The 27685-nt window shown below is 41.5% G+C and overlaps 1 protein-coding gene and 1 long non-coding RNA gene across 2 annotated transcripts; one reads left to right on the top strand and one right to left on the bottom strand.

Moving 5' to 3' along the window:
* Window positions 1-11535: 11535 nt before the first annotated feature.
* On the bottom strand, window positions 11536-17008 carry CRYBA2 (crystallin beta A2). The gene is made up of 5 exons (XM_072122331.1): window positions 16857-17008; window positions 14135-14301; window positions 13805-13946; window positions 13579-13721; window positions 11536-11779 (listed from the first exon to the last, which is right to left on the bottom strand). Exons 2-5 carry the CDS (start codon window positions 14290-14292, stop codon window positions 11632-11634), a joined length of 591 nt encoding a protein of 196 aa, XP_071978432.1. The 5' UTR covers window positions 14293-14301; window positions 16857-17008; the 3' UTR covers window positions 11536-11631.
* Window positions 17009-20744: 3736 nt separating this feature from the next.
* Window positions 20745-27355, top strand: LOC140074972 (uncharacterized). The gene is made up of 4 exons (XR_011849319.1): window positions 20745-20821; window positions 20951-21051; window positions 24116-24316; window positions 26773-27355. It is a non-coding gene; the product is annotated as an uncharacterized lncRNA (long non-coding RNA).
* Window positions 27356-27685: the final 330 nt, after the last annotated feature.

Below are 27685 nucleotides of genomic sequence, written 5' to 3'. Positions count from 1 at the left end.
CACCACCCGCCCCATCCCTGACATCAGTGAAAGTTGTTACTTTATGGCAACGTTCAACTTTGTAACAAATTTTCTGCTGTGCATTGACCACAACTTGGAAACTGCGGTCCAAATCCAGACCAGTGATACCAGAAGTCCAGACCCATAACTGTCAAAGACGCATCAGCGGAGGAAAGTGGGGGGTCCGATAAGTTTTGGGGTCTGGTATGTGAAATAATCGGTTCTGTGGTCTGAAGGACATTACAGGATCGGTTTCATTTCTAATGCTTGGGCTGGGGTCTGATTATCATTAGTCTGTTCTGAAGTCCTCATAAAATTTAGGGTTGTCCTCAAGTTACATTCATTTTAGGGGTTGGTCTGAAATTATTTTAGGAGCCTGGGTTTGGATTTGATTGGATTGTTTTGTTTGGTTTAAAGTCTGAATTGATTTTTGTGGTTGGATAAATTTTGAGGTTCTGGTCTGGAATGTGAAATACTTTTAACATTGATTAATGATAAGTTTCCAAGGTCTTGATGAGGGTTTTATTCATTATTCATTTTAGGGATTGGTAGGTGCTCTGATTATAAATACTGGGTGTGCGCTATGGACTGATACATTTTAGTTGTTATGGATTTTGATTTAGGGTTCTGTAGTCTGATTAATGTTAGGCATAGGGTCTGGGGTCTGATTTATTTTAGACATTTGAGGGTCTGATAATGTTAGGGATCTTGTCTGTGGTCTGATTACTTTTAGGGATCTTTTCTGAGGTCTGATTTTTCTTAGGGGTCTGTAGTCTGATTAATGTTAGGCATAGGGTCTGGGGTCTGATTTATCTTAGACAGTCTGCGGTCTGATTACTGTTACGTATCGGTCTGGGGTCTGATTTTTCTTAGGGGTATGTGGTCTGATTGATGTTAGGTCTGGGACATTTATCTTAGACATTTGGGGTCTGATAATATTAGGGATCTGGTCTGAGATCTGATTTTTCTTAGTGGTCTTTGGTTTGATTAATGTTAGGCATAAGGTCTGGGATCTGATTACTGTTAAGTATCTTCTCAGGGGTCTAATTAATGTTCGGTATCTGATCTGGTGTCTGATATTGATATTGATCTGGTCTTGGGTCTGATTATATTCAGCAACCCATTTACTGACAAAATTTACTGAAGCACAAAGTCTATTAGGAAACATCAGATTTGGGTCTATTAGAGATGTGGTCTGGGGTCTGATTTATCTTAGGGGTCTATGGTCTGATTAATGTTAGGGATCTGGTCTGGGGTCTAATTATATTCAGTAACCCGCTCACTCACTGTTATTTAGCAGAGACCTATTACTGGACCTATTGGACCTCTTACTTGTTACATAATCAATGCGTCCCTATAGCTCACACCTGTGGCCACATAGCTAGAATACAGACTAGCACACATGGCGGCCTGGCTTCTGCTGGCAGATGTATATATGGATGTGGTTCGCCTCCTGCAGTTGTACTGTAAATGTCCATATTTAATAGAAATGATGTAGATCTTGCCCTGTATGCTGGTGCTGTCGGTGCCACGCTGGTGTCACACCCTGCCCCCGCTGACACAGGAGAGCACCTGCTGCTGTTTATCTCTGCTCCGAGCAGCTGTTTGCTCAGTATAATGACAATAAAAAAGGAACAGTTCTGCATCCTGGTAACCTGCTGCGCACCGGGGCATGTTCCTGGGAGGGCGATGGTATCAGCAGAGGCTCCTCTATTATTCTCTCCTCGCACAGTTGCTATATTTCCCTTCCCATAGTTGTTAGAGGAGCCATTCAGGGGTCTGACAACCTTCTGCCTGCACCGACAACAAAAAACCTGCCACATAGTATCATACAAAACCTGTCCTACAGCCATACAGTCTCATACATAAGTCATGCGAGCTGCTGAGAGATCACAAGACAGTCGCCTAATGGAAACCGTCAACAAGCAGGTGACTTCTCCCTGACGATGAGTTCTGTATAATATGACTTGATACTTTGTAACACAATTTGATAAGCACATAACGTGGTCCCTTACTCCGCTGTGTAATATCGCAACTACAGGTGGGTACATGATATCCAGTCCATATAGCCCAGTATGGATTACTGGCACTAAAGAGGTTAATGCTGTGCAGAGTCCAGACGTACATATGTCACCTGCACGTCCCCACCCGCCGCTCCGTCAGTTTCACCTAAAGCAAAAAGCGTCTCTGTTAATTATTCATCAAGAAACAAAAGACATAATAACCCATTGTCACTAATCGCATGATAACGTGGGACGGAGTGACAGAAGCGCCACGATCCCGGGGGCTGCCCCCGACCGCCCCAATCCTGGGAGTCAGTCATTTTTTCCATTACATTAATGTCACAGATGACATACAACATCTTCCAGGTTATAGCAGTGAATAGATGACAATACCCCGTATGACCACCAGGGGTGATAGAGAGATGTGTCCGTTGATAATGTAATTTGTGCACTATACAGGGAAGGATTCATATATGCCACATATACAGTGTCGGACTGGGTTTCCTTAGGCCCACCAGAGAAAATCAATTTGAGGGCCCACTCTTCATTATCCCCCAGGAAATATACTCTAGCAGCCTCCAAATTGTGGTGTTTTCTGATGGACCTCTGGGGTTCAGTATTGGGTTGAGCCAGGGCCCACCGGAGGATCCTCTGGTACTCTGGTGGGCCAGTCCGACACTGCACATATATATATATATATATATATATATATATATATACATATATATAATAAGTTTATAAAGGATTGGATATATGATGTATGTCACCTGCACTAGATTAAAATGCATGACCCACGATTGGCGCCACATGTACCCCACATAAAATCTATTGTTCAGAACATAGATTCTGATATATTAACACTATAACATATAATATAAAGGGCAATAAAGATACAATATACAATAAGATATTTGGTTCACAAGTATATTTGGGGCAAATTATCAACACATTAAAATGGGTTTTTCAAAGCTAAAAATATGGATAACTTATTGATAGACATCCATTTAAGGATTATGGAGGCCACTGTGCTCTTAGGAACCATGAGTGCTGCAGAAATTGTTTTGTAACCTTGGCCAGATCTGTGCCTTGCCACAATTCTGTCCAGGAGATCCTTGGGCAGTTCGTTAAACCTCAAGATTCTTATGTGCTCTGACATGCACTGTGAAGTCTTATACAGACAGATGTGCGCCTTTCCTAGTCTAGTCCAATCAGTTTAATTAAACACAGCTGGAAAAGAACCATATCAGGGAGGATCAAAATAAGAAAAAATGGACAGAATATAAGCTAAATATAAGTGTCACAGCAAAGGGTCTGAATACTTATGACCATGTGATATTTCAGTTTTTCTTGTTTAATAAAATAGCAAAAAAAATATGTGAAATAAAGAGTGAAAAATTTAAAGTGAAATATTCAATACTTTCCGTTTCCACTGTAACAGCAACATTCTCTGTGTTGTGGTCAGACCATGTTACTGCAGATTGACTAATAATTTGAATAAAAGCTTAGCTGCAATACCCGAGTTCAGCCACTACACAGGGAACGGCGCTATTTGCTTCTTGTTCTAGTCTCTGTTCATCTGATCCATAGGAATGCCAGGCATCTACCACTATTGGGTCATGAATAAGGGCAGGTTATCTGCCTGAAACGTGTTGACGTCAAGGTCACTTGAATGGAATCTTATGCGCAGTTACCCATTCTGGCCACTGTAAAGAGGGTGCAGTCATCTGTGGCTTATACCTGAAATAGTTCTATATGTGGTTAGTAGCAGCCAGCGGGGCCACTTCTAGCCTTCCTAAAGCTACCTAAAGCGAAAATTAAAATGCAGACTCGCCCCTCCCCCCCCCCCATCCCAACCTCTGATCATTTCCAATCTCTCATCATCTGCTATATTTGGCCCACTCAATTTACAGACAAAAAAGATCCCCAGATCACAGACACCCTTTGATTGACACTACGCTTGTCTCACACACATCTACTACCTTACAGGTGATGATTCTCTCCATCAGGAATTTACTGCCAGAGCTTTGTGCAGCACATCTCCACACTGCACCCCTAAAAATACCACAGTCACATTACCAGGTCATGTAACAATGTCCCACACATGTTTTGGCCTTTAACATTAGTAATAATTTTTACATTGTCAAACAAAATAAAATTATATACAGTACCCCATATACAGCTATTATAGTTTAAGTATATACCTCTCCCCTTAAGTAAAAATAGCCCCTATAGATATATAATAATCTACACCCCCCATAAATATATTATACAGCCCCCCCATACATTTATTATACAGCCCCCTTGGTTTGATTATATTCAAAAGTATTATTTTACAGCACTCCCATAATTTTAGGAGCTACAGATCCCCATATTTTAATGATATACAGTCACAAGATATACAGGATATATATACAGCCCCATAGTATTAATATATAGAGCCCCATATTAGGATATATATTTAGCCGCATAGTATTAACATATGGACCCTCATAGTAATGATATATACACAGCCCCATAGTAAGGATATATATTCATGTATAGAGCCCCATAATGTATATAATAATCTATAGATCTCATCTCCTGGCAGCCTCTTCAGTACAGACACACCGGCCGAGTGTAATGAGGTTATTACCCTGTCCTGTGTCGTACAGAGCGATGCAAATTGACCTGTTAGTGCTGTAATGTACATCATTTGCATCTGTGTCTTAAAGGGGCCACCCCAAATGATTTTCTTGATATTTTGGGCTTGCCAGCTTTTGGCAAGTCCGTAAATCAGGCAATCTGCCGCCCCCTCATGGCTCTGGGCATCTGCCGCCTGAGGCCGGAACTTAATCCTCATGGCAGATGCAGCCCTGGCAGCAGCACTGTGAAATATCAATTTAAAGCTATGGTTTGTAGCTTCTGCAAGTGCACTGGGGGTGTGTCCTTACAGTCCCTTCCCCTCTGCTCTGAGTAACTGCTGCAATAAGAAGCTTTTAGAGGGTCTCTAATGCTGAAAGCTCAGAGCACAGCAGTGTGAAGCCCTATCCCTAAGGAAATTGAAAAGATTATTTATATGTGTATAAACATTAATTTTTTTCTAAAAGTGTTGATTTGGCCAGGGATGCATTGCTGGTCACAGACCCAGGACTTACAGGGTATGGTCCGTTCTTAGGCTTGATAAAGGATATGCTCCGCTCTAATGTGTCCTATCCCTTTAATATTGACTCCTTTGCTCATGTTCTTCATGTGAGGAGCCACCGTGTCATTGGATAAGTAATTAATGACCTTATATAATAGTTATTTCCACCTCTCCCCATATAAAATTTATCGCAAATATCTAAAAATAAAAAAACGCTCTTATTTGTTATCGGCGGCTGCAAAACAAGCTGCTGGGTCGTATTGACCGCGCCGTGACGCCAGATGTCCCCGCTTATATCTGTACATAGAGATCGCTGTGTCCCGGATTACTGAGATATCACATACACGTCTGTCACCCAAGCTGCAGCTTATTAAATGTTTGCATCTACTCCGCCGGCTGTTTATGGACCTGCAGGGTTACCTGCTCATCACTCCATGGACCTCACCCCCCGGGTTACCCGAGAAACTAATCTTGCGTAGGAATGGGTCATATGGTGCAGAGCGAAAACTAATCAACTTCCAGGGCCGCAAATGTGATGAAAAATAATAGTTTAAAGGGCAACTGCAACTATGTATCAAACTGACATTAAAGTAGCTACACTCTGTGTACAGTGAAAATATAATAGCACCTACTATGCAGGGGCGTAACTACAGCGGTAGCATCCAAAGCAGCTGCTATGGGGCCCACAGTGTCAGAATGGAGGATGCAAACCATAATATACATATTATACTGAACATTTTCCAGCATTATATATAACAGTGCATATCTTCCACAGTACACAGCTGAGCCAGCAGGGGGCAGAAGAACGATAGGACTAAGGATCTCCCATCTCTAATTTCTGCCGTGTACTTCCCCCCATGTGGTCAGCAGCTATTGGGACAGCTCTGTGTATGTGTATAAATGTATATATCAGTGCAGAAATGTGAGTCAGAAGGTCCCTAGGGGTGTTACCATAGCCTCTCCCTGCTGTAGCTTCATTGGCTACTACACTGTGCTCTTCCTCCTCCCACTGTGTGAAATTACATAAGGCAGAGTGAGAGGAAAGTGCTGAAGTAGCAGAGGGTGTCGGACCGTGTAACGGCCTGTGGCTCATTATAATTATGCTAATGAGGCAGAAGTGTTACCAGAGCCCTTCTGACTCATTAGCATAATTAGAAACGTTGATTTTAGAAAGAAAGAGGCCATGGATAACAAATATAAGAATATTGCTGACAGTTCCTGGATCTATGAGTAATGTCCCTGGTTTATCATGATGGATTTTATATAGTAAAAAAGCTGCTACCAAAATCTCACCTGTCACCAGTGTAATTACCTCCGTTACTCAGCAATACTGGGGGGGGGGGGGGGGATTTTTTGTTATCAGAACCAAAAATTTCCCATATTCTGGATATTTCTAGAATTAAAGAACCACTCGATGTGCCTCCTATAGATCCCTTACTCCCCCTAGTGGTCAGAAAGTGTGGAGATTATTGGATGTTTTGTATCAGGAGATTATTGGATGTTTGTGTCAGGAGATTATTGGATGTCTGTATCAGGAGATTATTGGATGTCTGTATCAGGAGATTATTGGATGTCTGTATCAGGAGATTATTGGATGTTTGTATCAGGAGATTATTGGATGTTGGTATCAGGAGATTATTGGATGTCTGTATCAGGAGATTATTGGATGTCTGTATCAGGAGATTATTGGATGTTTGTATCAGGAGATTATTGGATGTATGTATCAGGAGATTATTGGATGTCTGTATCAGGAGATTATTGGATGTTTGTATCAGGAGATTATTGGATGTTGGTATCAGGAGATTATTGGATGTCTGTATCAGGAGATTATTGGATGTCTGTATCAGGAGATTATTGGATGTTTGTATCAGGAGATTATTGGATGTATGTATCAGGAGATTATTGGATGTCTGTATCAGGAGATTATTGGATGTCTGTATCAATAGATTATTGGATGTTGGTATCAGGAGATTATTGGTGTCTGTATCAGGAGATTATTGGATGTTTGTATCAGGAGATTATTGGTGTCTGTATCAGGAGATTATTGGATGTTTGTATCAGGAGATTATTGGATGTCTGTATCAATAGATTATTAAATGTTGGTATCAGGAGATTATTGGATGTCTGTATCAGGAGCTTATTGGATGTATGTATTAGGAGATTATTGCATGTATGTATCAGGAGATTATTGGATGTCTGTATCAGGAGATTATTGGATGTCTGTATCAGGAGATTATTGGATGTCTGTATCAATAGATTATTGGATGTTGGTATCAGGAGATTATTGGATGTCTGTATCAGGAGATTATTGGATGTTGGTATCAGGAGATTATTGGATGCCTGTATCAGGAGATTATTGGATGTCTGTATGAGGAGATTATTGGATGTCTGTATCAGGAGATTATTGGATGTATGTATCAGGTGATTATTGGAGATTATTGGATGTTTGTATCAGGAGATTATTGGATGTCTGTATCAGGAGATTATTGGATGTCTGTATCAGGAGATTATTGGATGTATGTATCAGGTGATTATTGGAGATTATTGGAGATTATTGGATGTATGTATCAGAAGATTATTGGATGTCTGTATCAGGAGATTATTGGATGTCTGTATCAGGAGATTATTGGATGTTTGTATCAGGAGATTATTGGATGTTGGTATCAGGAGATTATTGGATGTCTGTATCGGGAGATTATTGGATGTTTGTATCAGGAGATTATTGGATGTTTGTATCAGGAGATTATTGGATGTCTGTATTAGGAGCTTATTGGATGTCTGTATCAGGAGATTATTGGATGTTTGTATCAGGAGATTATTGGATGTCTGTATCAGGAGATTATTGGATGTCTGTATCAATAGATTATTGGATGTTGGTATCAGGAGATTATTGGATGTCTGTATCAGGAGATTATTGGATGTTTGTATCAGGAGATTATTGGATGTCTGTATCAATAGATTATTGGATGTTGGTATCAGGAGATTATTGGATGTCTGTATCAATAGATTATTGGATGTTGGTATCAGGAGATTATTGGATGTCTGTATCAGGAGATTATTGGATGTTGGTATCAGGAGATTATTGGATGTCTGTATCAGGAGATTATTGGATGTCTGTATCAGGAGATTATTGGATGTATGTATCAGGAGATTATTGGAGATTATTGGATGTTTGTATCAGGAGATTATTGGATGTCTGTATCAGGAGATTATTGGATGTCTGTATCAGGAGATTATTGGATGTATGTATCAGGTGATTATTGGAGATTATTGGAGATTATTGGATGTATGTATCAGAAGATTATTGGATGTCTGTATCAGGAGATTATTGGATGTCTGTATCAGGAGATTATTGGATGTTTGTATCAGGAGATTATTGGATGTCTGTATCAGGAGATTATTGGATGTCTGTATCAGGAGATTATTGGATGTTTGTATCAGGTGATTATTGGATGTCTGTATCAGGAGATTATTGGATGACTGTATCAGGAGATTATTGGATGTCTGTATCCATAGATTATTGGATGTTTGTATCCGGAGATTATTGGATGTCTGTATCAGGAGATTATTGGATGTTTGTATCAGGAGATTATTGGATGTCTGTATCAGGAGATTATTGGATGTCTGTATCAGGAGATTATTGGATGTCTGTATCAGGAGATTATTGGATGTCAGTATCCATAGTTTATTGGATGTTTGTATCCGGAGATTATTGGATGTCTGTATCAGGAGATTATTGGATGTCTGTATCCATAGATTATTGGATGTTTGTATCCGGAGATTATTGGATGTCTGTATCAGGAGATTATTGGATGTTTGTATCAGTGGCCTTATTGGATGTCTGTATCAATAGATTATTGGATGTTGGTATCAGGAGATTATTGGATGTCTGTATCAGGAGATTATTGGATGTATGTATTAGGAGATTATTGCATGTATGTATCAGGAGATTATTGGATGTCTGTATCAGGAGATTATTGGATGTCTGTATCAGGAGATTATTGGATGTCTGTATCAATAGATTTTTGGATGTTGGTATCAGGAGATTATTGGATGTCTGTATCAGGAGATTATTGGATGTCTGTATCAGGAGATTATTGGATGTCTGTATCAGGAGATTATTGGATGTCTGTATCGGGAGATTATTGGATGTTTGTATCAGGAGATTATTGGATGTCTGTATCAGGAGATTATTGGATGTCTGTATCAGGAGATTATTGGATGTATGTATCAGGTGATTATTGGAGATTATTGGAGATTATTGGATGTATGTATCAGAAGATTATTGGATGTCTGTATCAGGAGATTATTGGATGTCTGTATCAGGAGATTATTGGATGTATGTATCAGGTGATTATTGGAGATTATTGGAGATTATTGGATGTATGTATCAGGAGATTATTGGATGTCTGTATCAGGAGATTATTGGATGTTTGTATCAGGAGATTATTGGATGTTGGTATCAGGAGATTATTGGATGTCTGTATCGGGAGATTATTGGATGTTTGTATCAGGAGATTATTGGATGTTTGTATCAGGAGATTATTGGATGTCTGTATCAGGAGATTATTGGATGTCTGTATCAGGAGATTATTGGATGTCTGTATTAGGAGCTTATTGGATGTCTGTATCAGGAGATTATTGGATGTTTGTATCAGGAGATTATTGGATGTCTGTATCAGGAGATTATTGGATGTCTGTATCAATAGATTATTGGATGTTGGTATCAGGAGATTATTGGATGTCTGTATCAGCAGATTATTGGATGTTTGTATCAGGAGATTATTGGATGTCTGTATCAATAGATTATTGGATGTTGGTATCAGGAGATTATTGGATGTCTGTATCAGGAGATTATTGGATGTTGGTATCAGGAGATTATTGGATGTCTGTATCAGGAGATTATTGGATGTCTGTATCAGGAGATTATTGGATGTATGTATCAGGTGATTATTGGAGATTATTGGATGTTTGTATCAGGAGATTATTGGATGTCTGTATCAGGAGATTATTGGATGTCTGTATCAGGAGATTATTGGATGTATGTATCAGGTGATTATTGGATGTCTGTATCAGGTGATTATTGGATGTCTGTATCAGGAGATTATTGGATGTCTGTATCAGGAGATTATTGGATGTATGTATCAGGAGATTATTGGATGTATGTATCAGGTGATTATTGGATGTCTGTATCAGGAGATTATTGGATGTATGTATCAGGTGATTATTGGAGATTATTGGAGATTATTGGATGTTTGTATCAGGAGATTATTGGATGTCTGTATCAGGAGATTATTGGATGTATGTATCAGGTGATTATTGGAGATTATTGGAGATTATTGGATGTATGTATCAGAAGATTATTGGATGTCTGTATCAGGAGATTATTGGATGTCTGTATCAGGAGATTATTGGATGTTTGTATCAGGAGATTATTGGATGTCTGTATCAGGAGATTATTGGATGTCTGTATCAGGAGATTATTGGATGTTTGTATCAGGAGATTATTGGATGTCTGTATCAGGAGATTATTGGATGACTGTATCAGGAGATTATTGGATGTCTGTATCAGGAGATTATTGGATGTCTGTATCAGGAGATTATTGGATGCTTGTATCAGGAGATTATTGGATGTCTGTATCCATAGATTATTGGATGTTTGTATCCGGAGATTATTGGATGTCTGTATCAGGAGATTATTGGATGTTTGTATCAGGAGATTATTGGATGTCTGTATCAGGAGATTATTGGATGTCTGTATCAGGAGATTATTGGATGTCTGTATCAGGAGATTATTGGATGTATGTATCAGGAGATTATTGGATGTCTGTATCAGGAGATTGTTGGATGTATGTATCAGGAGATTATTGGATGTCTGTATCAGGAGATTATTGGATGTATGTATCAGGAGATTGTTGGATGTATGTATCAGGAGATTATTGGATGTCTGTATCCATAGATTATTGGATGTCTGTATCCATAGATTATTGGATGTCTGTATCAGGAGATTATTGGATGATTGTATCAGGAGATTATTGGATGTCAGTATCCATAGTTTATTGGATGTTTGTATCCGGAGATTATTGGATGTCTGTATCAGGAGATTATTGGATGTCTGTATCCGGAGATTATTGGATGTCTGTATCAGGAGATTATTGGATGTCTGTATCAGGAGATTATTGGATGTTTGTATCCGGAGATTATTGGATGTCTGTATCAGAAGATTATTGGATGTCTGTATCCATAGATTATTGGATGTTTGTATCCGGAGATTATTGGATGTCTGTATCAGGAGATTATTGGATGTTTGTATCAGTGGCCGCCATTGTGATGTCATTGATCTGGATGATGACATCATGTGGTGGGTTTTGAGGTTCAGGTGCAGAATTAGCAGAAGACAGGAGCCACAGGCATCATTAAAGATAAATTTATTGCTATCAGCATGAGCGAGGGGCCGGGCCAGGAGTCCCCGGGCGGCCGGGAGGGGATGGGGTCACTGCGTTGTCCTTAGTGCTGGATCCGGCGGATGGACTGGATCTGGTTAGTGTGAGCCTGAGTGCTGTATTCATTGTAGTTCCTGTATTCACCATTGTGTCTGTCTCTCTCCAGCACATACTGGTATCCTCTGTACCCGGGGTACTGGTACGCCACCCAACTGTGGGGGATAGAAAGAGAGAGGATGGATATAAGATAGTGATAGATGGATGGATAGATAGATAGATAGATAGATAGATAGATATGAGATAGATAGATAGATAGATAGATAGATAGGTAGATAGATAGATAGGAGATAGATAGGAGATAGATAGGAGATAGATAGATAGATAGATAGATAGATAGATAGATAGATAGGAGATAGATAGATAGATAGGAGATAGATAGATAGATAGATAGATAGATAGATAGGAGATAGATAGATAGATAGGAGATAGATAGATAGATAGATAGATAGGAGATAGATATATAGATAGATAAATAGATAGATAGATAGATAGATAGATAGATAAATAGGAGATAGATAGATAGATAGATAGATAGGAGATAGATAGGAGATAGATAGATAGATAGATAGGAGATAGATAGATAGATAGATAGATAGATAGATAGAGAGATAGATAGATAGATCGATAGATATGAAATAGATAGATAGATAGATAGATAGATAGGAGATAGATAGATAGATAGATAGATATGAGATAGATAGATAGATAGATAGATATGAGATAGATAGATAGATAGATAGATAGATAGATAGATAGATAGATAGATAGATATGAGATATATAGATAGATATAGATAGATAGATAGATAGATAGATAGATATGAGATAGATAGATAGATAGATAGATAGATAGATAGATAGATATGAGATAGATAGATAGATAGGAGATAGATAGATAGATAGATAGATAGATAGAAGATAGATAGATAGATAGATAGATAGATAGATAGATAGATAGATAGATAGATAGAAGATAGATAGATAGATAGATAGGAGATAGATAGATAGATAGATAGATAGATAGATAGAAGATAGATAGATAGATAGATAGATAGATAGGAGATAGATAGATAGATAGATAGATAGACAGAGATACCAGTAGATAGATTATATGATGCATATAGATATGACAGAGAGAGATATATCATATACATAGATATCATATTTTCCTTTTGTTTCGTTGTGATTTGCGCCTTTTCTTGTCTGTATTTGTCTTTGTATTCTTTGCTCTTTGTCAAATACAAAGGTTTTTTAGGCTCAAATTCTTTTAAAAGTCAAAATTTTTTGTGCAATTCATTCCATTGTCTTTCCTACGAATGCTCAGGACTGGAATGTTTTTGTGCAATTATTTACGCCCTTTAAGCCAAATCAATGTTAGACGCAAACATCTTGTAGTGGCAGAAATACAACGACAAATAAGGCGCAAACCAGGAAACTTCTACACGGCAAACTCCGGCGCAAAAACATTGTACAAATACCCAATGTGTCCAGAAAGTCACTAAGATACAACCACAAATCCTGCATCAGATTTAGAGATAGATGACCCCCATTGTATTTCTGGGGATGAATATGCTAATATTTTGGGGGATAATGACCTGGACATGTTTTATGTTAGTGAAGATAGGATCGCATGTGATGAGGCAGAGCCAGGAGGAGGATGAGGACAAGAGGACACAAACTGAAAGCTCCAAAGTGGAAGCTCCACAGCAGCACAGAGTGTTTTATGGAGAGCAAGTCCTGATCTTGTGGATGCACTGAGCTGTACACTCATGGGATGAAGTCAGTGTGAACTGCATATGACAAATGCGGGGTCATGAGGAGTGTAAGGGGACAAATGTAATATCACAGACCAGATAGAGCAGTAGATAAAGCCGATAATGAGGGATGGGACCCAAACACAAAAAGTAACGTCACAGATACGGAAATACACGGAATGATACGCTGAAACTCACGCTCCGGAGTTGACCTTGATTGATGCCACCTCTTTGGAGCACCATCCCATGGCCTGCAGGGAGGGGTAGTCATCACACAGCTCAAACTTACGTCCCTGGAAGTTCTCACCTTCATATAAAGTCACTTTACTGTCGCTGTGATTCTGGAATGAAAAAAATATATGTATAACCCCCCCATACAATGACACAGGGGAGCAGAACCTCAGCACCGGAGGGGATTCCTTACTGCACATTTCACGGGTCGGAAGGACAGGAGATGTTCGGTTCTGTAGCCGCTGTTTCCGCTCCAGGCTTCAAAGCGAGGATAGTCACCCTTTTCCAGGATGAACTGCTGCCCCTGGAATTCTGGGTATTCAAACCCCATCCATCTGGAAGAAGAGGGACATAAGTGAGGGTCTTATAACACTCCAGCATCAGTGACCCCCAGGGACCACACAGTCACATGACTGCAGTCTTCTAGTAGATTTTGGTTACATTCTGAAATGTTGTTGCAATATATTATTATACAGGTCTATGACTGTGGCGCCATCTAGTGGTGATGAGTGGGGACACCTACGGTCCATTTTCTACTTTGATGGAACGGATTTTGCGGAATCCTCGCTCCATGATGTTGGGACATTCAATCAGGAATTCACATCTCTTTCCCTGGAAGTTCTCTTCCTCCCATACTGTAACTTTCCACTGACCCAAGGTCTCCATTGGCTGGCTGGTCATTGTGATCCACTGTAGAGGGAAGATACAAGAGGTCAGAGGCGGAAGAGTGTATTATTTTCTTGAATGTCATACTTACTTTACAACCTATAAACCTTGTCAGCAGGTGTGACCATGTAGACTACGGGCAGTGTTAGGTATTGTCCATGGAGAGCTGTTTAATCATACATTTGTGTACGTTGTTAGTAGCAGCAGGACTGTGAAATAAATATCTGTATTCTAGGATTGCAGCTTTTCATAGTTTACAGTTGGAGTGTTCTGTAATGAGTACACCCGGGTCACTTACCCTTAGATCCTGGCAAAGTGACTGTGGTAATCTTTTTCTATTTATTATCCATGACCTCCTTCCTTCTAATATCAACTTTAAAAATTATGCATATGAGCCCAAAGGGCTCCTGAGGGTTTTAAGAGAGATGCTCTGTGCTGCAGCTTCACAGGCTGTTACATTGGCAGGAGAAGCTACAGCACTGAGGGTCTCTGGTAATATCCCAGCAACCCTTCTGCCTCATTATCATCATTTAGCTTCACAGGCTATTACACTGTGCACTTCCTCCTCCCACTGTGTGAAATTACATAAGGGAGGGGGAAAGTTCTGAAGTTGCAGAGGGACAGGGACTGTGTAACAGCCTGTGAGGCTGCAGGATGGAGGGGCTCTGGTAACGCTCCCTAGAGCATTTCTGGCTCATTAGCATAATTATAAAAGTTGATTTTAGAATGAAGGAGGCCATGGATAATAAATATAAGAAGTCACGTGCCTGGATCTATGAGTAAATGTCCGAGTAAATTATCCATGCTTGATTTAGATTTCCTTTAAGCTCTCTGCTTCCACAGTCTCTCAGCTCTGAGTAAAAGCTTCCATATTTCACACCTCTGAACAGAACAATGACTTATAGTCTATTGTCAGAGTCTAAGGCTAACCCTGGAATCTGCATAATCCTATATTATATCCATTGAATCCATAGGCAGGTGTCCCATAAAATACATTTAAGCTGGACCCCATTAAATGTGTTCAAAATCTGACTGTCCAGAATTCATAAAATCTCTGTATGGATGGGTCCGGTTTCTCTGACTATAATTCTGGCCACAAGGGGGAGCTGTATATATTAATTTACCTTCCAAAATTTGGTTAAAATTTACCAGTTTTATTAAAAAATAATGAATGCCCCTAATACACTTATAAACACCCACTTGAGGGAAGGGTTAGTATAAGTAACACGCCTTTATGGCTATAATTTAAAAAAATGGCTGATAATTTCACAGAGAACTTATTAGGTACAATTAAAGGAAATTTGCCATCAACATCCATTATGATAAACCCGGGACACTAACTCATAGATTCAGGCACTGTGACTCTAGTAATCTTCTTATATTTGTTATCCATGGCCTCCTTCCTTCTAAAATCAACTTTTAAAATAATGCTAATCAGTGGGTGTTTCCAGAGCCCCTCTGCGCTGCAGCTTTACAGGCTGTTACACCAGGGTAGGGGCACTTCCCCCCTCCCACTTAGAGGGAGGCAATGTTACAGCCTATGAAACTACAGCATGAAGGGTCTCTGGCAACACCCCCTAGAACAGTAATGTCTCCTTAGCATAATTTTAAAAATTGATTGTAGAAGGAAGGAGGCCATGGATAACAAATATAAGAACATTACCACAGTAACTGGATCTATGAATAAGTGTCCATGGTTTATCATGATGGATTTTCATGGTAGATTTCCTTCCTTCTTGAACATACATGCAGTGAGCTCCCCCTGGTGGTGACAGCAAATAGCTTTAATAGCGGGGAGAAGCATGAGTGGCAGACTAATAACTCCTGTACAGTCATCCCATACAATGTTCAATATCATCCTAAGGCATAAAAATCCTTAATCTGGCTGTAACACAAGCAGAGACAAGGAGAGGTGGAAAATATCCACAAAGAGATCATATCCTGAAATATCAGCACCGAAAATAAACATAGAAAATGTTAACTCTGCTTTTAAAAAAATTGCCATATTACGTTCTGCACTGGAGGATTTGTTAGGAACCTTCTCCGCAAATTCCAAGTCCAGACCTCATTACAGTCAATAGGTTCTGCTGCTAGTTCTGATCAGCGGAGGTCCTGGTGCTGAGACCCCCAGTGATCACATTATACAGACTGAACACACCACACACATCAGCACCTTCAGATTACTGGGGGTCTCTGCACTCAGACCCCACGGATCACAACTCCCCACACGTCACTAAAAACTCTTTTGAAAGTTTAGATACATTTAAATATAGGAAACAAAGTATCAACAATAAATATAATAAACACTAAAATAAACAAATGTATCTATATATAAGATATTGGAATGAAAGCCACTTATCTAAAGATATTACACATGAAATACATAAATAATGAAAGGGTTTGTCCATTTTGAGAAACTTTTCACATGTCAGGCTCCGTTTACATTTCCATCAAGAGAATCCAGGAGAAATTCCATCAAAATTCCACCATAACGTGTATTCTGATTACAACAGATTTAATTTTAGATTTTTTTCCCCAGTCTGACCTGTTGGTGGCGCTGTGCAGGTGATGTGCCTTACCTGAGTATGCAGGGGACTGGATGCAGTGGGGTGCGGTCAGGGTGGCCCCTCTGCCTTTATATATAGCCACATACATATTGGATAATGCCGAATCCGCAGATCCTGGCTGCACACTCAGCACAGCCTGGGCACAGGAGAATAGGAGAGGGTGATGGGGAGGGGGCGCCCAGGGGGTGTGGGGGGCACAGTGCAGACCGCTATAGGCCAGGCCTCATGGAGGGGCTATTGTAACACAGGATCAGGACAAACAATAGAAACTGCTGGCTTATGTTTATCCAGGATCTGACACAATGGCACAAGAGACTCTGCAATCAAAAGCCGCTCTATTTGGATGATTTTGTGTCCTGCTGCTCTGGCACCTTCAGCGCTGGAGCCAGGAGGGGTTGTCTGAGGGTACATCAGGGAGGGGTCAACATGGGGAATTAAAGGGATGTTATCAGGACTGTATAAGTAGCAAAGTACTGAAATTGTATGGAGTGTGCACTGACCGCCTCCACCACCAGAGGGCGATCTGTGTGCAGTCAATGTGAGCTATGTAGGGATCGCCCTCTAGTGGTGGCAATTGGCAGGTGAGTTTTTATCCAGAAACAGAAAGAAAAAACAGAAAGTAGTTCTCTACACTAAAGAGAGGGAGAAAGAACTTGTGAGGGAGCGTTCACACTCACATTAACTAATATTCAGAGGCAGAGGCTGAAGATGCTGCAGGTTTATCGATTGGCTATGAAAATGAAGGGATAAATATGGTGCATATTCTGGTGACGTGGGCCTTGGTTCGCTGAATTAGTTGCCAAATTTGATAAAATATTGTATTTCTAGTCACACCCCCTTAGTAAAAACACATAAAACCATTAGTGGGATGTCTAGACATAAATACCGGATTATAAGGGAATTTGATTAATTATTTATTAATTGTGCAAAACAAGGCCTGTGATTGGCTAGAGTGGCAGTCAGTGATGGCTACAATAGAAGTCTATGGCACCCGGTAATAATGTGGGGAGCACGCGCTTTCTCACCGCACCCTAGCTGTGACTGCGATGCCAAATATGGGTCATGTCCTATATTTGGGCAGATTTGCCGCTCATCTTTCAATGGACAGGGGAGGTGGGAGGAGCGCTGAAGGTTCTCCTAAGGTCTTACAAGGTTATGGTCGTCAATACTACCGGGGATCTCTGGTGGTCTCCTCTATGTTGGTCCCCTTTCTGATGGATTGTCTGGTGTCCCCTTATCTGGTGGTCCCCTCTCTGGGGGTCTCTATGGTGGCACCCTATTGAGTGGTCTCCTCTCTGGTGGTTCCATCTCTGGTGATCCCCTATCTGGTGGCCTCCTCCCTGGTGGTCTACACTCTTCAGTGGTTGACTCTCTTGCAGTCCCATTTCTGGTTGTCTCTTCTCGGTGGTCTCCTCTCTCTAGTGGTCTCCTCTCTGGGGGTCTCTACGGTGGCACCCTATTGAGTGGTCTCCTCTCTGGTGATCCCTTATCTGGTGGCCTCCTCCCTGGTGGTCTACACTCTGCAGTGGTTGACTCTTGCAGTCCCCTTTCTGGTTGTCTCTTCTTGGTGGTCTCCTCTCTCTAGTGGTCTCCTCTCTGGTGGTCCCAGGTCCGCTATCAGGAAGGGTTTAGTGCGACTGTGTTCAGGGGGCCTGAAGGAGTAAAAGGGTCCCCAAGCAGGGTTGGACTGGAGGAACCTCTGGTGGGCCCCAGCACCTGGCTCCAGACTCCTCTGTCCTCCTCTACATTTATCATGCAGGATTGTGTCACACTCTCTGGGGCACATTTACTTACACGACTGCTGGAGTTCACCAAAAGTGCATTGTCCAACGATAATGCACTGTGCCGCGATTCACTAAGATTGTGCACACTTATCGCTTCCCCGCTCAGTTCCCCATCAACAAAGTTCACCATCTTTTAAGTGGTGAATGTAAGTGCGACACAATTTGAATGTTAAATCCCGTGCTCAGTCTGAATCAGTTGGATTGTCCGACGGCATGGCCCTAAATAATGTTGCATGGAAGCCAGCTCCGATGCACCAAAAAAGCATTGCGTGCATCAAAAACCCAGCACAGACACTTGATAAATACCTGTGCAGTCTGACGAAAGTGAGCAGTGCGACCCTTAGTAAATGAGCCCCTCTATGTTAAAGCTGCACCAAAAAAAGTTGGTGCACTCTGTCAGGGCAGTACGTGGACACCAGGTTGAATCTGTCACACCCTGCGCACTCCACAGGCAGACGCCACCTACTGGAGGTGGCAGTTTTTGATAAATGTGGACCAATATCTTCCATTTTACCACATTTTCTAGTTTCAGGATATTAAAAACAAATCCGGGATTGCCCTATTAAAAACTGAGGACAGAAATAATAGAAAGTGTTACAGCGCCCCCTGCTGGAAACCGAACAGTAATGCAGCAACATTGTAAAGGAAAGTTTTCAGTGATACAATGTCCTGATGAAAGTCACTGATACAATGTAACGAGGGGATCAGCTGATGAAGGAAATACTTGTATGGTATATGTTAATTACACTCCTGGGGTCTTGTAGGGTAACACCACCCAAGTTTTATGGATTCTCATTGCAATAATTTAAATTAACCCTTCATGTTGCAGAGTTATCCTGGAGGTGCTGTCTCATGTAGTGCTTGAATCGGAATCAAAGCGCACGAGGGCGTGCCACAGGCTGATCGCATATGCGTTTCTATGGAACCAGCACCCAGTGTCTTGCATATAGACAATACAATACCCCGGGTGCTCCTTACCAACCACATACGTTTCCATAAAAACACACATGTGATCGAGTCGTGGCACGCCCCCGTGCGCGTTGATTCTGTTTCTAAATCTGGTCGTTTTTTAAAAAATGTTATTGATTTTTGGGCCACTTCTCACCCACAATGGCCCAGATTTATCAAAAGTAGTGCAGTATTTTGTGGTGCGGCGGACATAGACCCACATTTATTAAAGTGTTAATAAACGCGGCGGATCCATGGCCCACATTTGTGAAGATAAATTTTGATAAATGTGAGCCACGGTGCAGCCACGACACAAAACTGGCGCAGACTCTTTATTAAGGGTGATGGCACATGTGGGGTTGTGAACACATTTTTGGGCCGTTTTTAAGCAGTCCGTCAAAAAACGCTTCCGTTTTTTGACCCATTTTAATTGAGATAATTGGTCATACCTGTCAAAAACGGATGCGTTTTTTGACGGACTGCTTAAAAACGGCCCAAAATGGCGCTCAAAACTCTACATGTGCCATCACCCAAATACATGTGCAGAAGTTTGCACGTTCATTTCAGTGCAAAGTCAGACAGAAAACTGGCGCAAACACTTTAATAAATGCGGCCCAATGTATTTTGTATGGTGCCGTTTGTAGACTCAAACCGTGTTCACACGTTGTATTTTGAAATGCATTACTGTTAACAACATGTTAACAAATGTAAACAGTAATGTAATTAGGCAAATCCCCTCTCCTCGGCTGTTGTAATGTCTTTAATAATGCAATGAAAAAAATGCAACCAAAACGCAACGTGTGTACACGGCCTCAGGTTCTGGAGATCTGTCAGCAGCTGTGACCATGGAGACTGCAGACTGTGTTAGTTATTGTCCCACGTGAGATGTAGCATCGTTCTCACTCTGATTGTGGTTTTTAACTAAAATCCAGTCGGAACTTTTATACTCCATAAAGAGTGGAGCTCTGTGGGAGTTCAATTCATGGAGCACAGAGCACAGCAGTGTGAGGACTTGGAGACGCGGCAGTATTGTAATATAAATCCCGATTTCACAGTCCTGCTGCTACTAACATACACAAAGGGCTGATTACACATCTCCCCAGGGACAATACCTAAAACTTGCCGCAGTCTGCAGGCTTTCACCTGCTGACAGGTTCCCTTTAATCTACAGATACAATACGATCAGTCACCTGCAACATATTGACGGTTCCCGAATCAAAACTTCTGAAAAATAATTCTAAACCAGTAAGTGGATGAGAATTATCACATAGATACTGGATCTCCCCTCCACTGACTATTGTTAGCAGAAGGTGGGGCGTCCCTTTATATTGTTTGCTTGGCCGCTGGTGTTGACATTAACCCTTCAATGCCCAGGTTCCTATACTTTCCCATCTGGCAAATTAAAAGGTTATTGCAGGATCTTCCGTGATGACCAGAAATTTATGGAGCCTAAAGGAAATTCCTGGAGTTTAAAGGTTGGTGGCCCATATGTGTAAAAGCATCATGTGGAAACTTTTTGTCTTTTTATGTCATGGCTTGGACTACTTAAAGGACATCTACCACCAGGATGAAGGATTTTACACAAAGCGCAGTGACATACAGGTGTGTGTCCCCTCTGGCAGGATCCGCTCTTCTTTAAGCTTCTTATGTCCTTGTTTTTCAGAAAAAAGGCTTCAAAAATTATGCAAATGAGCCTAAGGGGCTCCAGGCTCCATTAACAGCTATTGAGCTTGGAGCCCTCAGGCACATTTGCATAATTTTACAAGTCTAGCTAAAAGAGGAGCAGATCCTGTCACAATGGACACACACCATTATGTTAGTGTGCTTGATTTACAATCCTTCATCCTGGTGGTAGATGCCCTTTAAAGGGGTTAAACAAGATTAGATATACATGGCTACTTATACTGGGAGAGGTAATTGTTTTTGGTGGAAATACTATTTATAAAGCCACCACTGGGGGAAGCTTTGGAGATTCGTATACACTGTATATATACCACCGCTAGAGGGAGTTCAGGAGATTACTACATACTGTATATACACCACCACTAGGGGGAGCTCAGGAGATTACTGCATACTGTATATAGAGCATCACTAGGGGAGCTCAGGTGATTACTACATACTGTATATACACCACCACTAGGGGGAGCTCAGGAGATTACTACATACTGTATATACACCACCACTAGGGGGAGCTCAGGAGATTACTACATACTGTATATACAGCCACCACTAGGAGGAGCTCAGGAGATTACTACATACTGTATATACACCACCACCAGGGTGAGCCCAGGAAATTACTACATACTGTATATACACCACCACTAGGGGGAGCTCAGGAGATTACTACATACTGTATATACAGCCACCACTAGGGGGAGCTCAGGAGATTACTACATACTGTATATACACCACCACTAGGGGGAGCTCAGGAGATTACTACATACTGTATATACACCACCACTAGGGGGAGCTCAGGAGATTACTACATACTGTATATACAGCCACCACTAGGAGGAGCTCAGGAGATTACTACATACTGTATATACAGCCACCTCTAGGAGGAGCTCAAGAGATTACTACATACTGTATATACACCACCACTAGGGGGAGCTCAGGAGATTACTACATACTGTATATACAGCCACCTCTAGGAGGAGCTCAGGAGATTACTACATACTGTATATACAGCCACCACTAGGAGGAGCTCAGGAGATTACTACATACTGTATATACAGCCACCACTAGGAGGAGCTCAGGAGATTACTACATACTGTATATACACCACCACTAGGGGGAGCTCAGGAGATTACTGCATACTGTATACACAGCCACCACTAGGGGGAGCTCAGGAGATTACTACATACTGTATATAGAGCATCACTAGGGGAGCTCAGGTGATTACTACATACTGTATATACACCACCACTAGGGGGAGCTCAGGAGATTACTACATACTGTATATACACCACCACTAGGGGGAGCTCAGGAGATTACTACATACTGTATATACAGCCACCACTAGGGGGAGCTCAGGAGATTACTACATACTGTATATAGAGCATCACTAGGGGAGCTCAGGTGATTACTACATACTGTATATACAGCCACCACTAGGGGGAGCTCAGGAGATTACTACATACTGTATATACAGCCACCACTAGGGGGAGCTCAGGAGATTACTACATACTGTATATAGAGCATCACTAGGGGAGCTCAGGTGATTACTACATACTGTATATACACCACCACTAGGGGGAGCTCAGGAGATTACTACATACTGTATATACACCACCACTAGGGGGAGCTCAGGAGATTACTACATACTGTATATACAGCCACCACTAGGAGGAGCTCAGGAGATTACTACATACTGTATATACACCACCACCAGGGTGAGCCCAGGAAATTACTACATACTGTATATACACCACCACTAGGGGGAGCTCAGGAGATTACTACATACTGTATATAGAGCATCACTAGGGGAGCTCAGGAGATTACTACATACTGTATATACAGCCACCACTAGGAGGAGCTCAGGAGATTACTACATACTGTATATACAGCCACCACTAGGGGGAGCTCAGGAGATTACTACATACTGTATATACAGCCACCACTAGGGGGAGCTCAGGAGATTACTACATACTGTATGTACAGCCACCACTAGGGGCAGCTCAGGAGATTACTACATACTGTATGTACAGCCACCACTAGGGGGAGCTCAGGAGATTACTACATACTGTATATACAGCCACCACTAGGGGGAGCTCAGGAGATTACTACATACTGTATATAGAGCATCACTAGGGGAGCTCAGGAGATTACTACATACTGTATATACAGCCACCACTAGGGGGAGCTCAGGAGATTACTGCATACTGTATATACAGCCACCACTAGGGGGAGCTCAGGAGATTACTACATACTGTATATACAGCCACCACTAGGGGCAGCTCAGGAGATTACTATATACTATATATACAGCCACCACCAAAAAATTTGCAAACATTTCTTAAAAGCTGTGCAAAAACTATTCCTGCTTAATAATACATGTCCTTCTATAGTCCATGCCCTGCTTACTCTGGTTAAGATCTTGTTCACTCACAGCACTGCCTCTGTATGTAGTTACTGACAGCAAGCAGAGATCTTGGAAATCATTAAAACCAGAACCAGCTCAGAAACTGAAATCTGATTTTGGACCTGGAGGTTCTCTACTCTTGCAGGTGATGTTTGTACAATCTCTTTATCTGATAATCCAGAATATCTGATGATCCGGAACCTTTCAGGGCAAGTTCACATGATGCGTTGTGTTGCGTTTTTGGCGCATTCCAGAGGCTGGAATCGTGACCACATGCTGCAGGTACATTACAATTTAGCAATCTATGCAGAGGAAGTGCAATGTAACCTCAGCATGTGATCAACGCTGAAGCCTTTGGATTGCGTCAAAAGCGCATCAAAAAACGTGACGATTCTTGCTGAATTAAGGGAATTTTACTCTATAGTGATTTTTATTAATTATTCCTCCTTAATTTCAAGGGAAGAAATAGTTAATTCCCCACGTCTGGGCGGAACTTGCAACCTCTCCCCTTATGCAAACACGTTCCTTTACACAGTGGATCCCGGATCTGCCACCTCCCGCTATTGGCCCGGGGCAGAACTGTGAGCGGCCACCTGCAGACTCCCTGCAATAAGCCCCTCAGTGCAACCTGTGCAGAAGCAGCATCACCGGCGCAGGGGGTGAGTATAGCCTACGGCCACGCGTGGCTCATGCAATATCACATATCATATGACATGGGGAATGGAACATATGGAGACTGTTTGCTACAATGTATCAGATCATTTGTTACAGTCTCAAGATGCTGAGAGTTGTAGTCCATCAGGTGGTTGCAGACCCCTGTCATAGATTGGTGCTTGTAGGTTCCCCAGCTGTTCTATTTCATTTGTGGACTCTCCAGCTGCTGCAAAACTACAACCCCCAGCATGTTATGACAGTATGTGGCATGCTGAGTGTTGTAGATCAGTACTGATAAACCACAAATCCTAAACCTGTGGTTTTACAGTCATTGTGAAACTACAACTACTGTCATGACCGACTGGGAGTTGTAGTTTTGCAGCGGCTGGAAAGTCTACAAACCAAATAGAACACAGATCAGCAATCATCACATGCAGCTTCCCTCTTATTGCCAAACTACAACTCCTAGCAGGCTATGTTTCAATTTTGCACCATTTTCAAGGTCTCTGCTTGTTGTCAGTGAATGGAAATATTCCTTGTTTCCTCTTTGTGCAGGGCTTATTCTTTTCAGATCTGTTGTATATATTTATACTAAGGCTAGACGAGCCCTGCATTAGCTGAATTGTCTCAAATACATTGTAACAAATTATCAGCACAGGAGAAAGAGGACTATTAAGACTGAATACAATTGTAACAAACCTTCACCTGTGAGCAAGTCACATGTATTCTAGTATATCCTCATTCACTGACATCAAAAAGAGACTGTGAGAAAGCAAATACAAACTCTACTAAAGTGCTCATTCTATAGTGATTCCTCTCTGTCTACAAAAAACTGGAAAATCCCTATAAATCTGCATTCCCATAAACTCTGGCCTTAGGAGCTGACAATCTAGACCAGTGATGGCGAACCTTTTAGAGACTGAGTGCCCAAATGGCAACCAAAAGCCACATAGTTTTCACAAAGTGCCAAATGCCAGTTTAATGTAACTTATTGCTCCCTGCTGTGTCACAGATTTGAACGTATAGGCGTCCTGAAGACACCAATATAGTAGAAAGATGGAGAAATTTGGATTATTATTGCAGCTTCCCTCTAGGGTCCCCTTAACAGGATGAATCACAGGACCTGAGAAGGGGCTTCAATGACAAATAGTGCTGAACATGGCACGTTCTGGGCTGCCTGTGACTGCAGGAGGAGGAGTCCTGAATGGTGACCTTTGTGCTGGGTGATGGTCTGGGTGCCCACAGAGAGGGCTCCGAGTGCCACCTCTGGCACCCGTGCCATAGGTTCGCCACCACTGATCTAGACCCTACAGGTACAGCCCTTAGCTATGTTCTGTAGTAAACCTGCAATCTTTCCTGTTTAAGGATCGGCACATCCTGGGGCAGTTCAGGGCATGCTGGGCCATGTAGTACTGGGCAGTTGTCAGGTACAGGTCCCATAAACTACACCCAATATAAGGCACTGGAAATTTTTGGAAATTTCCATAAAGGAATCTATCATGATAAACCATGGACATTACTACAGGCACCAGGACTGTGGTATCTTCTTATATTTGTTATCCATGGCCTCCTTCCTCCTAAAATCAACTTTTTAAATTATGCTAATGAGCCAGAAGGGCTCTGGGGGCGTTATCAGAGCCCCCCCATGCTGAAGTGCCTGGATCTATTACATATTACTTATTATTATAAATGTCCTTTGTTTATGATGATGGATTTTGATGGTAGATTTTCTTAAAAAATCAATCTCATGTTGCCCCCGTGGCTGCAGCCGTTACGTGGCTCCTAAGGCTCCTGGATTCTGTAGGACAATGCCCCCCAGGCTTCTGCCACATTGTGTTTGGGGAAGACATTAGAAGCCGCACCCTAGGTAGGTGTATAATAGGGACGAGGGTCAGGGAGGAGTCCGAGGACAAGATCCTGTCTGTCCAGGATACTCAGCAGCGCAGGACAGGATCAGGTCCTAACCGGATTACACCTGTACAACCTCCGAAAGGGATACAGGAGGCAGCAGCATCTTAATCCATGTATATTAGGGAATTAGGAATTTACAAACTGCTCATTTCTAAAGAAAATTGTGTTTTAATTTCTCGCTATTTTCAAGATCCCCGGCATCTGTCAGTGAATAGAAACTTTTTTGATGTAACCATTGAATCCACAATAGTGAATATTCTGAGACTCCGGGTTGATACATGTCACCTGCACTGACACATTGTAACAGGAAACAATAGATCTTTGTCCTGCTCATGTGTTCGCAATAGTTAATGAAGGATTTTCTAGACATGGATACAAATGTAACAAACCCTCTGGACAATGAGAATGTTCCCATTCACTGAGATTTTGTAATAGTAGAAAAATCTGACAGATATTATAGTTATTTTATAATCTGTATGGCGATGTGAGGTTGTGTCGTCACAGTGTATCAGTGCAGTGCCTTTCACAGTCAGTCTTGTTTCTCCTGCAGAAGTAAACATCCAGGTGGGTCCACGACACATTGTAACGCAGCTGCATCTCAGGACCCAGCACCAGCCCTACTGCTGCAATTGTACCAAATCTCAGCATCAGACGAGTCATTTTTTCCAAAACCGAATATCTGGACCCTGGAGCCTCAACGCAAAGCATCATGGGAAAAATTCCTCCATGTCCATGATGGTGGCGCCATCCCATGGGCAGGTGCTCTTCTTACTCTTGGGTTCTTGGCTTGTTTTAAGTTGCCTGTGATTGATGAATGTGGCACAGGCAGCTAAAGCAAGTCTGGGAAGCAGGGGGCAGCCCACGAGGACCGGACCGGGGCAGGAGGACTGAAACATCTACACAAGGAACCCGGCATCTATCATGGACCTGTGCTGTGCATGTTCTAATGATCTGATGGACTTCCATGAATGTTGAATGATATTACACAAGACACAGCGCCCCTCCTGTCCACAGTCTGTGTCTGGTATTGCAGCTCAGCCCCATTTATCAGGCGATAGTGATGTATTTCCTTTCCTGATCTCACACCAACCACTTTAAAAGGAAAGTGATATTAAATGTATTTTTTATGTGCATTTTTTTTCTTTAGTCTTTTAATTGTTTTTTTTGCATTTGAGCTTTTTTTGCGACTATCTGAGACTCATGCCGCACTGGTTTTCTTGCTTTGTGCCCAATTCATCTTTGACCTGAGCCCGACCTGGCAGATGTTGGCACATGATTTATCACTGATTTAAACCTAAATTGCAAAAAAATGTGCAAAAACACTTTGGTACCCACCAGGCATAGGAAACTGTTTGACAAAAGTTGTGGCAAAATTGCGGAAATTTTCAGATTAGAGCAAAAAATTGTACAAAACAACAGTGCAAAAATAACACACAATTTAACTAAATGAAAATTGCCAATAG

Source organism: Engystomops pustulosus, chromosome 8, assembly GCF_040894005.1.
Source record: "Engystomops pustulosus chromosome 8, aEngPut4.maternal, whole genome shotgun sequence".
NCBI classification, from domain to species: Eukaryota; Metazoa; Chordata; class Amphibia; order Anura; family Leptodactylidae; genus Engystomops; species Engystomops pustulosus.
This window is presented reverse-complemented; position numbering and strand designations above follow the sequence as displayed.